General features: G+C 37.8%; 1 protein-coding gene across 5 annotated transcripts in view; it reads right to left on the reverse strand.

Moving 5' to 3' along the window:
- Positions 1-13,586, reverse strand: part of SPAST (spastin) — a 61,783-nt gene that overhangs the window by 9,122 nt on the left and 39,075 nt on the right. For 3 of the 5 annotated variants that reach the window (XR_009544108.1, XM_060169231.1, XM_060169230.1), the window contains exons 8-14: positions 7,398-7,472; positions 5,945-6,016; positions 4,434-4,509; positions 4,095-4,186; positions 3,872-3,951; positions 1,761-1,803; positions 479-558 (exon numbers count right to left, since the gene is read on the reverse strand). Coding sequence is in view for 3 of the 5 variants with exons in the window: in XM_060169231.1 (XP_060025214.1) it covers positions 479-558; positions 1,761-1,803; positions 3,872-3,951; positions 4,095-4,186; positions 4,434-4,509; positions 5,945-6,016; positions 7,398-7,472 (518 nt within the window). In the remaining 2 variants the exon portion in view is untranslated. The remainder of the gene's footprint in view (positions 1-478; positions 559-1,760; positions 1,804-3,871; positions 3,952-4,094; positions 4,187-4,433; positions 4,510-5,944; positions 6,017-7,397; positions 7,473-13,586) is intronic. The other 2 variants (XR_009544109.1, XM_060169233.1) reach the window with 1 other exon arrangement.

Raw genomic sequence — 13,586 nt, forward strand, 5'->3', positions numbered from 1 at the left:
TACTTATCATGTACTATGTTAAATAACTGCACAAACATTATTAGCAAAATATTTTATTGGAATTCAAAGAAGGATCTCAGTATTTCCAAGTACTGAATTTATTTTTTCACAGGTATCTGGGAACTCAGAGTTTTTACCAACATAACTAGCTATTCACATGCTTGTTGAACATTTTAAATTACTTTATGAGATTTTTTTCAATGACTAAAATTCATGAGTGTATCTCCTATATTCAGTTTCTACTTAATACACCACTCATAAAAAAAAGCTGAAGAAGTCGAAGTTTAAAAAAATTATGTGGGGCTTCCCTGGTGGCGCAGTGGTTGAGAGTCTGCTTGCCAATGCAGGGGACACGGGTTCGTGCCCCGGTCCAGGAAGATCCCACATGCACAAGCTCATACATGAGCTTACTTTAAAGAAAACAAAAAGAATTCTTAAAAAAAAACAACTGCAAGATAGACTAAATCAAATTACTCACCTAGCAAGTTGTGCTAGTTCTTTTTGGGTCAATGGGCTTCCTTGTTTACATAATAGATTTTTTAATAAAAGTAGTCGTGTCTGAAAAGAAATTTTAAAGAATTATCAGTCCTAAGAATTGGCTTAATAAAATATCCAGGATTTAGGAACTGAATGATCTTATACAAACCACGCTACCTCTTAGAGCCTCACACATATATCTGTTAAAATAACAATTTTTTGAGAGTTCCTGAAAGAGTTAAAAACAATCCAAATAAAACACTAAGAAAGTAGCTGCTGTTACTACCAAGGATGCTAAGGGTCTGAGCTAGACACCACAATTTTAAAAAAAAAGTTTTATAGAGATATGAATTCATGTAACATGGAATCTCACCCTTTTGAAGTGTATAATTCAATGACTTTTAGTAAGTTTAGAATTGTGCAACCATCACCATAATCCAGTTTTAGAACATTTCTATCACCCCAAAAAGTTCACTTGTGCCTGTTTGCAGTTAATCCCGACTTCCACCCACAGCCTTACCTTATCACTATCTACTTTGTTTCCAGAAGTGAGCCTTTTCTAGACATTTCATAAAAATGGAATCATATGATAGGAAATCTTTTGCATCTGGCATCTTTATTTAGTATGTTTTTGAGGTTCATCCATATTATGGTATGTGTAAGTAGCTCATTCCTTTTATTGCTAAACAGTATTCCATTAAATGTATATACCACATTTGTATATCCTTTCACCAACTGATGACTTTTTTTTTAAGGATTTTTAAAAATTTATTTATTTATTTATTTTTGGCTGTGTTGGGTCTTCGTTGCTGCATGTGGGCCTTCTCTAGTTGCGGCGAGCAGGGGCTATTCTTCGTTGTGGTGTGTGGGCTTCCCATTGCGGTGGCTTCTCTTGTTGCGGAGCACGGGGTCTACTTAGTTGCTCTGCAGCATGTGGGATCTTCCCAGACCAGGGCTCGAACCTGTGTCCCCTTCACTGGCAGGTGGATTCAGGCCACCAGGGAAGCCTGAAGACTATTTTAGATTCTCTGTAGTTCTTGGCTATTATTTATAATGCTGTTATAAAAATTCTTGTACATGTCTGTGTAGACATATGTTTTCATTTCTCTTGGGTAGATTCTTAGGAATGAAGTTTTGGGGTCTTACAGTAAGTTTTCTGTTTATCTTTTTAAGAAACCACCAAACTTTTCCAATGCAGCGGTACCATGCACTGGAAGACTTAATACTGTCAAGATGGTAGTTCTTGTTTCTGCCTTAAAAAAAATTCAAACACAGATACATACCTCCTCATTTGGCAAAGACACATATACCCGTTTGGTGAAACGCCTAAAAAAAGGATTCAAGCCATCTCAGAAATACAGTTTTGAATTTACAGATAATTCAGTTCAAGTAGCACATAACAAGAACAAAGCTTTAAATATAATGCTGAAGGCATTTGAATACATTTTAGTAGTTATCAGTATAAAAGTTACTCTTTTAAAATATTCTAGTTAAATATATAAAATAGATAACTAATAAGGACCTACTGCATAGCACAGGTAACACTACCCAATACTCTGTCATGATCTATATGGGAAAATAATCTAAAAAAGAGTGGATATATGTATAACTGATTCACTTTGCTATACACTTGAAACTAACACAAAATTGTAAATCAAATATACTCCAATAAAGAGTTAAAAAAATTCTAGTTAATGTTTAAAAATCCTTAATTCAATATTGTCAGAATTAAATTAACCATTTATGTATTTGTATTTTTTTAACAGCAGTAACACTTTAAAACAAAATATCTGATATAAGAAGTTGAAGAAACAGATCTCTGCTGTCTTCTTGAAACAAAACAATTAAAACCAACAAGGACAACAGAAACAGAAATGTAAACTCCATCATCAACAAACTACGTAACATTTACAGAACTAAAATGTATGAAGAAGGGCTGCCTAGGGCAGTGAAAATTACACTGACAAAGGTGAATACAGACAGCACCTGCCACTGCAAATTTTAGACATGGCTGTCAGAGCAGAATTTTCCAGAGGAAACAGAGAGCACACTCTGAGGGATAATAAAACTACCTCCCCATATTTAAACAAACATGTGAGGACTGGCTCTGCAGATCATGTGACCCTAGTCAGTAGCAAGGGAATGGCAAGGAAGATGAGTCTGAACAAAGAAACTCAAAGATACATCATCTTTGTAAGACGACATCAATCAGTCTGGCAAGATGACAAGCTGTTTTGCAATGACCAATCTTTTTCAGTTGAAGAAGACTAAATCAACCCAATCGCTTATTTATATACACGTATACTTCTTTATCAGGTACGGCTTTGTTGTGAGTCAGGGAGACTGCCCACCAGTCCAGGGTATTCATAGGACAACTCAAGATACATGGTTGCTATCTTACTTTTCTACCTCTTCTACAATATCCTTCCAAATTAGGTTTTCCAAGAAAACTCCCCTTATTCAAATAAAATTAATAAGCAAAAGAGACAAAAACATAGGACTGATTTTAAAAAACAGTGCCAAAAAAAAGAGGGGAAAGAATACATTAAACATAAAACAGATAAAATGAAGAACATGCACAAGAGGATTTTGCCTTAAAGCAAATTAAAATTGTGACCAAATATCTTTCCAAGAAATAAAATAATTTGATGAAAAGAAAAAGGCTCCTATGAAATAAGAGCTCAGTGAGATATAAAGGCTCAAGGAAATGACATACAAAGGCTCAAAGAAGTAGACAACAGAAGATGAAAAATGGGTTTGCAGAGATCAGGAAACCAATAAAAAAGAAAACAAAAACCACCACAGAAACAAAGGCTACAAAAGTAGTAGTAGTAGTATTAGAAAGGAGATTAGACACTAACCCTACTGGATTAACCCATAAATGTGAATAAAAGCAGGCTGGCTTCAGACTTTCACACTGCAACATCCAATCCTAGAAACAATGGGGCAATGTTATAAATTCCTCAGGAAAAGAACGGGAGATCCAAGAATTTTATGCTGAGCCAAACTATCCTCCCAGTAGAAAGGGAATACATTTGATCAAACACAGGAGAAGAGAGCATATGGCTCCCATGAGCTGTGCTTTATCAGCTTCTCATGAAGCCCAGTAAAAGAGGGTAAAAATCAGTTTTGGTGTTTTGATACTTTAATCCAACCCAGAAGAAATAAGTAATTTCCCTAAAACCATAAAGTTAAAAATAGTTTTCCTGATATCATGCTGGTCCTGTCCTCAAAATCTTCAGTTGGTAACAAGAGACCAGAAGATGGATATAGAGAGGAAAATAATGAATTTAGTCTTAAAATTGAGAGAGAAGGAAACAAGAAATACGTCAGATGAACACATGAGTAAATACATCTGTAATAAATGTGTGCGTTTCTACATAAATCTCCCTACCTGAGAACAGCCTCATCAAGCTCTTGTGGCCTGTTAGTTGCACCCATTACAAGCACTCTGTCATCTCCAGCAGATTGTACCTATAAGCCAAATTTTTTTTTCAATACTTTTAGATAAATAACAAAGAAAAACACAATAAAGATATTTATTTCTAATTTGGGCCATTCAATAGGAAAATACCCTAAAATGCTACCACATTAAAAATATCATAATCAATACTTACACCATCAAATTCTATTAGAAATTCAGTTTTTAGACGTCTACTAGCATCGTGTTCTCCTTCTCTTCTTTCACACAAAAGGCTATCAACTTCATCTAGAGGAAATAAAAGGATCTCTAGTTTACCACTTAGGTTATTAATATAATGGGTCCTACTCAATTTATTAGACAGTTTTTAACTTTGTGCTTCTTTAAAACTTTTTACTTCTGCAACTATACTTCAATAAAAAATAAATTAAAAAAAACTTTTTACTTCTGAATAATCTTTCCCATCATATCCCTCACATTTGGAAAAGGGAATTTTACAAATGCTCAACTAAGTTGTTGGAAAACATGTTCTTACCTATAAAAATTATAGAAGGTTGAAGTTCTCGAGCCACAGCAAAAAGAGCTCTCACCAATTTCTCTCCTTCTCCCACCTAAAACAAGGCATTATATACACTGTTATACCCATAAAATGCAAGATTATTCCAGCTTTTTAAATTTCACTATTAAAAGTCTAGAACCTAGGAATTTAATTTCCTTTCTTTGCAACAACCAAAGATTTGGTTTAAGGAATGGGGGTATGGGAGTGTTCCTGAATTGTCCCTTATAATTTTAGAAAATAGACTACTTATTTATTATTTAAGACGGTCTGGTGAGTACTTTAAAAAATGACAAATATCTCTGTCTTGTTTCACTCTGCATTCCTAAGACTTGAGAATGGAATAGCTATTGGGATATAACTACTGAGAAAGAGGGAATACTAGAGAAGAGAGAGATGCGGCACGTATTCTTAAGCCCTAGGTTGCAGGGTATATTTATAGAAGCAGGTAAGTTGGAAAATGCTCTAAATAAAACTTGCTCTATTGAGAACACCATGAAAACCCATTCTCACAATATCACTGTCAATAAATATCAAAGTATTTCTAGGAGGTCTATGAACACTCCTTAAGACATTCCCAGGGGCTGAAATACTATACTAAAGCCATTCTATGCACCAAAGCATCTAACGAAAGAGTCATGAGGTTTGTGGTAATCTACTGCAAAAACTATTTTGTTCTCTAGGTGGCATCTATTCTTTTTATTGAAAATTAAATAAAAGAAAAAAGGAAAGGCCCCAGAATTAGAATCTTCAAAACAAATATTCTCAGAGCCGGAAGGAACTGCAAGAGATCACCTCTTATGACATCAACACTTTATAAGTGAAGTAAATATAGTAAGACTTATTCATAACTGCTAACAAATCTTGTACATGAATTTGAAAGAAGATCTATGTATTTAATAAATAGAACCTGGTTTATATTTTTAAAAAATAAATGAAGTAAAGCCTAAAGTGATACTTTCTTAAGGCCAGCTTGGCATGTAAAAGTTAGGCTGGAATCCCTACCTCCTAGCTTCCAAGACAATGCTTTCTGTTATAGTATGTGCATAATATGGGTAAACCTACTTTAATAACAATTTTACGTATAAAATTTCACACAGGAAGTAAAATTTAACCAGGAAAAGTATCATTTTATAGTTATTTTTAATTACTTTACAAAATTAAGACCCCTGCCAATACCTGATTTGGACTTCTAGCCTCCAAAATACAATACAATAAATTTCTATTGTTCAAGCCAGCCAGTTTGTGGTACTTTAATACACAGCCCTAGCAAACAAATACAGTATTTAACAGAATAATTTCAATTTTAAAAGAACCTAGCAAATGCACATAACTTTCTACTTTGAAGAGTGATATTCAGCATATCTAAATAATAGATATAAAACTCAAATAAAAACATTTTGGTGTAATGTTCTTATCATTTATACTTAACACAGTAACGTTTAGACAGTAACTTAGAACATGACAATACTGGAAAAAAGAATACTCACGTATTTTGAAGTTAAACTTGCAGCACTTATATTAAAGAAGGTTGCACTAGATTCTGCAGCTACTGCTTTAGCCTTTAAAAATCACAAGGGTAAATATTAGTTCAACTGCTTTAAAAAGATAACCACATCTGATCAATTTAAGTTCTAGAAAAGATTTCCTAAAAATATAAGCCATGACACAATTCTCAACATATGGCAATCAATGTGTTTTCTTCTCAGCAATGAGGAAAAGCTCTAGGAAGAGCTATGCTTCTTTCCACTCTCTTTTTCTCTAAGAGAGAAGTGACAGGGAGAGGTTAAAGAAAAAAAAAAAAAAGAGGGTATTATTCTCTTCCTAGTTATAGAAGATAACTGCTTGGAGAAATACAAACAGCTAACGGAAAAAGTTACTCTTTCCCTATTTATGTTTTCCCTCTAGGAGAGCTATGCAGGAGAAAGATATCCAAATCCTACCAAAAACTTTTGGCAAAAGGACACAGAAAAAAAAAATCTGTTGTATGTCAATTATGCCTCAATTTAAAAAAAAAGAAAGAAATCTGTATCATGCTGATTATTTTATTTAAATAAACCTGTTACAATAGTAAAAAAAAAAAAATCAAAGATTAGGAAGATACTCAATATAGTAAGGTAAGCTCTTCTACAGTAAAATTTTATTATTTAACTTGGGAAAATAATGAAAATTACACTATTAAATTTAGCCAGCCCCAAACTACTATGGAAGATAACGTATGTGGGTTTCCACCTACTTCGTCATTAAAAACTAGTTTAAAAATTGGGAGTTCCCTGGTGGTTCAGAGGTTAGGACTTGGCGTTTTCACTGCTGTGGCCCTGGGTTCAATCCCTGGTCAGGGAACTAAGATCCTGCAAGCCACGCAGTGTGGCCATAAAAAAAAGTATATTATAGCAAAGGCAAGTCATAAATAATAGACTCAGGGACAATGAAAAGTTTCTTTTTTCATATTATCTCCCAAATATCTCAACAGAACATGCACATTTAAAAAGAATTCTTGGGGGGCTTCCCTGGTGGCGCAGTGGTTGAGATTCCACCTGCCGATGCAGGGGACATGGGTTCGTGCCCCGGTCCGGGAAGATCCCACATGCCGCGGAGCGGCTAGGCCCGTGAGCCATGGCCACTGAGCCTGCGCGTCCGAAGCCTGTGCTCCGCAACAGGAGAGGCCACAACAGTGCGAGGCCAGCGTACCGCAAAAAAAAAAAAAAAAAAAAAATTCTTGGGACTTCCCTGGTGGTCCAGTGGTTAAGACTCTGCAATCCCAATGCAAGGGGCCCGGATTCAATCCCTGGTCAGGGAACTAGATCCCACATGCATGCCACAACTAAGAGTTCGCATGCCACAACTAAGGAGCACACATGCTGCAACTAAGACCCAGCACAACCAAATAAATAAATATATATTTTTTTAAGTTTAAAAAATAAAAATAAAAAGAATTCTTACCAGCATTGTTTTCCCATTTCCAGGTGGACCAAAGAGTAACAGTCCTCTGGCAGGAGCTCTAAGCCCTGTGAACAACTTAAAAATACACACTTTAGTTCACAACCATGATTCTGGAGACAATTTTTCCAGACATTTTAAGTATTATTTGTTATCTAAAAAGCACCATCTTTCAATAGCATCCTCCCAAAGAGAGCTGCCCAGAGCTCTAAAGAGAACACATAACCAATAAATTAGAATAATTATTAAAAACAGAAGAAAACAAAATGAATTAAAACCAAACCCTTATTGATCAAAATGAAAGCAGATTGGTTAAACAAGACATATTGAACATAGTATGCCTCTCTACTTCCTTTAGAAATCTCACCAAATAATAGTAAATGAATAAAAAAGATACAAATCTTCAAAACAAAACAAAAAATACAAAAGGAGACAACAGAGGACACAAATTTTTGTACATGGAGAGCTGATAAAGTGTGGTAAATTATTTAACGGAGTTGAAGGAGCTAAAACCTAAGTGCCAGCTTGTGAAGGGATACCTAGATACAAGGAGCAAGCTGATGTGAACAAAAAACCCTGGAACATCTCAGGAACTGGAGGCACCAGGTACCAGAGAAAGCAGCAGTAAGGTAGCTGGCCAAAAACAGGGGAACTGATTGAAAATCTGTATGAAGAACAATGGAACCCATGCTCTTGCCCCCACCAAGAGCACGCCGGCAAGTACTTCTCTTCCACAACCAAAGGAGAGAAATTTAACCAGAGTCTCCAAACTCTGGGACACCAGGCATGGCAGGAATGAAGGGTGAAGCACCCGACTGATAACACTTTACTTAATAGTGAAAGTGTATGTACTTTTAAGTTGAACCATATGAAGCGGCTGATATTCAACTTAAAGACGGAATATTTTTTTGAGTGGTTTTAGGTTTACAGAAAATTTAATGGAAAGTATAGAGAGTTTCCACATAACTCCTCACTTCCCCCATTTCCCCTATTATTAACATCTTGCATTAGTATAGTACATTTAATACAGCTGATGAATAGTGATATGTTAATACAGCTGATGAACAGTGATATAATACTATTAACCTAAGTCCATATTTTACATTAGGGTTCACTATTTGTGTCACATATCCACCATTACAGTTTCAACCTAAATCTTGACATCTAATCAAATTATCAACAAGGGAAGACAGCAGATTAAATATATTTTCAGATATGTGAAATCTCAAAATATTGTCTCACATGACCCTTTCTCAGGAACTTACAGGAGGATGTATGCCATCAAAATGAGAAAATAAACCATGAAAGAGAAAATAAGGAATCCAAAAAACCCAGAAATCCATTAAAATTGAAAGACAAAGAAAAGTTCCATGATGATGGTGAAGCAAGATTATAGAACAGCTATGAAATAAGAACAACTGGTCGAATGGAACAGAAAAAGGTGGTTCCAGACAAAGGGGTTCCAAGAAAAAAAACAACTGAGCTAATGAATTTTCAAATTGGTTTGACAATTGGTAAGATGAAAACTAAGCAAAAAAGTAACACAATTATTTAGGGGGAAAAAAAAACCTATACAAGGGAAAAAAAACCACACTATCCTACTCAGCGTGGTACTTAACATTTACAAGAAATGAATATTGATTTAACCTCAGCAATGATATACTACACTGGGAGGATGGGGTAGGGAATGTGTGATATAATGGAGCTAAGGGTTCATCAAATTAAAGATTCTACATGAAAAAAAAAAGAATTGGCTTTATAAGATTATTACTTAAAGAGGTAAGTTCAAAAACTTTTAAAAAAGCAAATGTTCAAGCTAACATATTTAGAAATTCATGGAAATTTTACTAGTAGGTAGAACCTTTTAAAATTAGAGAACAGTCACATTCTTCTATAAAACTGAAAGAAAATGCTATTATTAAGCAGCAAGATAACAAAATAAACATAAGAGCTCTACAGATGAACCGGTTTGCAGGGCAGAAATTGAGACACAGATGTAGAGAACAAATGTATGGACACCAAGGGGGGAAAGCGGCGGGGGGTGGGGGTGGGGGTGGGATGAATTGGGCAATTGGGATTGACATCTAGCCGCTGATGTGTATAAAATGGATGACTAATAAGAACCTGCTGTATAAAAAAATAAATAAAATTAAATTCAAAAATTAAGAAAAAAACACAAGAGCTCAGAAAAATGCTGACAAATAAGCTGGACAGGATATGAAAGAGGTCTATGAAATAGGACAGAAGAATATATACTTTCGTTGTAAAATTTTTGAGAAAAGTATGTAGACAGATCACTGTGATATACTTTGAAATGTACTGCTTTGGGGTCGGAAGGTACATTTTATTTTATATTCTTCTTACAGTTTCAACTTGTTTCAAAGATTAATATTTGTGATTTTAAAAAATTACTTTTAAAGTATTTAAAACATAGTCCTATTTGATGGCAGGGAGATGGACAAGAGTTTTTTCAATGTCCTTTCCAAGTCCATGACTTCATGAATGAACAAGGGTTAAAGTACTTGCTTTAGGTAATTCTGAGAAGAAATTAACTCAAGCATATATTTAAAACATTTTTTATCTCCTTAAAGCCATTTTTAGTGTTCGGTGACTTAATTATGATTCCGTGTTTCTATGATGAAATAAAAATTCTAGCACACTAAACAATGAATAAGTTCGTCATGATGCCTGTCATACCCAACTTTCCAATCTAGCCTAACAATGTCCCCACCGTGGTCCATGCAAGCGCCCCACTGTGGAGAATTATGAATAAAGCTGATTTGTTGCACAATGGAGATGCTTTATGAAATAAGTCTGACCCATTCACGGCTTACCACGATCCATTTTATGGGTCTACTGTGAAAAGCTGAGCTAGAACAATCATATTCCCTTTCTGCATTAGAATCTGAACTAGAATTATAAAAATGGTCCAATTGGCAGGTGTGGAGACACACAAATGGTCCAAACCCTGAGGTCTGGCTCTACCTCAAATGCTGTCCTTCCTCAAGCCCCAATTTAGTACATTTACTAAGGTTTCTGCCCCTCCCAAGGTTAGGTTATTCAATTTTGAAATTCCAGTTTTTTCTAACATATGGCACTACCATGGAAATATGCCAAAATGTAAAGTCATATGCTGTTTGATCTCACTTTCCACTTTAGATATGTTCCCTAAAGTTATGGGTAGAGTAGAAGCTGAATGCCTTCTAGCACAGTCCAAATATTTACTTACTACCTCTCTAATTTTAGATATATTTTTGTACCCTAAGAAGCATACCACTGAATAAATACTAAACTCCATACTTAAGAATTAGCTGGAGGCTCTTTGCTGGGACTAATGGCGGACTCCTGGAGGGCTCATGCCAAGGAGTACTTCCCAGAACTTCTGCTGCCAGTGTCCTTGTCTCCACGGTGAGCCACAGCCACCCCCCGCCACTGCAGGATACCCTCCAACACTAGCAGATACACCAGAAATACATCTACACGTGGAGCAACTCCTACAGAACACCAAGAGAACGCTGGCAGAAGACCTCAGACATCCCAAAAGGTAAGAAACTCCCCACGTACCTGGGTAGGGCAAAAGAAAAAAGAATAAACAGAGACAAAAAAATAGGGACGGGACCTGCACCAGTGGGAGGGAGCCGTGAAGGAGGAAAACTTTCCACACACTAGGAAGCCTCTTCGTGGGCAGAGACTGCGGGTGGCGGAGGGAGAAAGCTTCGGAGCCGTGGTGGGGAGCGCAGCAACAGGGGTGCGGAGGGCAAAGCGGAGAGATTCCCGCACAGAGGATCGGTGCCGACCAGCACTCACCAGCCCGAGAGGCTTGTCTGCTCACCCGCCGGGGCGGGCGGGCCTGGGAGCTGAGGCTTGGGCTTCGGCCGGAGCGCAGGGAGAGGACTGGGGTTGGCGGCGTGAACACAGCCTGAATGGGTTAGTGCACCACGGCTAACCGGGAGGGAGTCCAGGGAAAAGTCAGGACCTGCCAAAGAGGCAAGACACTTTTGCTCCCCTCTTTGTTTCCTGGTGCGTGAGGAGAGGGGATTAAGAGCGCTGCTTAAAGGAGCCCCAGAGACGGGCGCGAGCCGCGGCTAACAGCGCGGACCCCAGAGACGGGCATGAGACGCTAAGGCTGCTGCTGCCACCACCAAGAAGCCATTGTGCGAGCACAGGTCACTATCCACACCCCTCTTCCGGAGAGCCTGTGCATCCCGCCACTGCCAGGGTCCCGTGATCCAGAGACAACTTCCCCGGGAGAACGCACAGGGCGCCTCAAGCTGTTGCAATGTCCCACCGGCGTCTGCCGCGGCAAGCTCGCCCCGCATCCGCACTCCTCCCTCCCTCCCTCTGGCCTGAGGGAGCCAGAGTCCCTGAAGCAGCTGCTCCTTTAACCCCATCCTGTCTGAGCGAAGAACAGACACCCTCTGGTGACCTACACACAGAGGGAGGGCCAAATCCAAAGCTGAGCCCCAGGAGCAGTGAGAACAAAGAAGAGAAAGGGAAATCTCTCCCACCAGCCTCAGAAGCAGCCGATAGAAGCTCCACAATCAACTCGATATACCCTGCATCTGTGGAATACATGAATAGACAAGGAATCATCCCAAATTGAGGAGGTGTACTTTGAGAGCAACATCATTTTTTCCCCTTTTCCTCTTTTTGTGAGTGTGTATGTGTATGCTTCTGTGTGAGATTCTGTCTGTATAGCTTTGCTTTCACCATTGGTCCTAGGGTTCTATCCGTCCGGTTTTTTTTGTTCGTTTTTTTTTCTTTAAAAAATTTTTTTTGCTAAATAATTATTTTTTATTTTAATAACTATATTTTATTTTATCTTACTTTATTTTATTTTATCCCCTTCCTTCCTTCCTTTTTCTTTCTTTCCCTTCCTTCCTTCCTTCTTCTTTCTTTCTTCCTTTCTTTCCTCCTTTCTTTGTTTCTTTCTTTCTTTTCTTCTCCTTTTATTCTGAGCCGTGTGGCTGAAAGGATCTTGGTGCTGCAGCCAGAAGTCAGTGCTGTGCCTCTGAGGTGGGAGAGCCAACTTCAGGACACTGGTCCACAAGAGACCTCCCACCTCCACATAATATCTAACGGCGAAAATCTCCCAGAGATCTCCATCTCAACACCAGCACCCAGCTTCACTCAACGACCAACAAGCTACAGTGCTGGACACTCTATGCCAAACAACTAGCAAGACAGGAACACAACCCCACCCATTAACAGAGAGGCTGCCTAAAATCATAATAAGTCCACAGACACCCCAAAACACACCACCAGACGTGGACCTGCCCACCAGAAAGACAAGATCCAGCCTCATCCACAGGAACACAGGCACTAGTCCCCTCCACCAGGAAGCCTACACAACCCACTGAACCAACCTTAGCCTCTGGGGACAGACACCAAAAACAACGGGAACTACAAACCTGCAGCCTGCGAAAAGGAGACCCTAAACACAGTAAGATAAGCAAAATGAGAAGACAGAAAAATACACAGCAGATGAAGGAGCAAGATAAAAACCCACCAGACCTAAAAAATGAAGAGGAAATAGGCAGTCTACCTGAAAAAGAATTGAGAATAATGATAGTAAAGATGATCCAAAATCTTGGAAGCAGAATAGACAAAATGCAAGAAACATTTAACAAGGACCTAGAAGAACTAAAGATGAAACAAACAACGATGAACAACACAATAAATGGAATTAAAAATACTCTAGATGGGATCAATAGCAGAATAACTGAGGCAGAAGAACGGATAAGTGACCTGGAAGATAAAATAGTGGAAATAACTACTGCAGAGCAGAATAAAGAAAAAGAATGAAAAGAACTGAGGACAGTCTCAGAGACCTCTGGGACAACATTAAACACACCAACATTCGAATTACAGGGGTACCAGAAGAAGAAGAAAAAAGAAAGGGACGGAGAAAATATTTGAAGAGATTATAATTGAAAACTTCCCTAATATGGGAAAGGAAACAGTTAATCAAGTCCAGGAATAACAGAGAGTCCTATACAGGATAATTCCAAGGAGAAACACGCCAAGACACATATTAATCAAACTGTCAAAAACTAAATACAAAGAAAACATATTAAAAGCAGCAAGGGAAAAACAACAAATAACACACAAGGGAATCCCCATAAGGTTAAAAGCTGATCTTTCAGCAGAAACTCTGCAAGCCAGAAGGGACTACCAGGACATATTTAAAGT

The sequence above is a fragment of the Lagenorhynchus albirostris genome, chromosome 13 (assembly GCF_949774975.1).
Source record: "Lagenorhynchus albirostris chromosome 13, mLagAlb1.1, whole genome shotgun sequence".
Lineage (NCBI taxonomy): Eukaryota > Metazoa > Chordata > Mammalia > Artiodactyla > Delphinidae > Lagenorhynchus > Lagenorhynchus albirostris.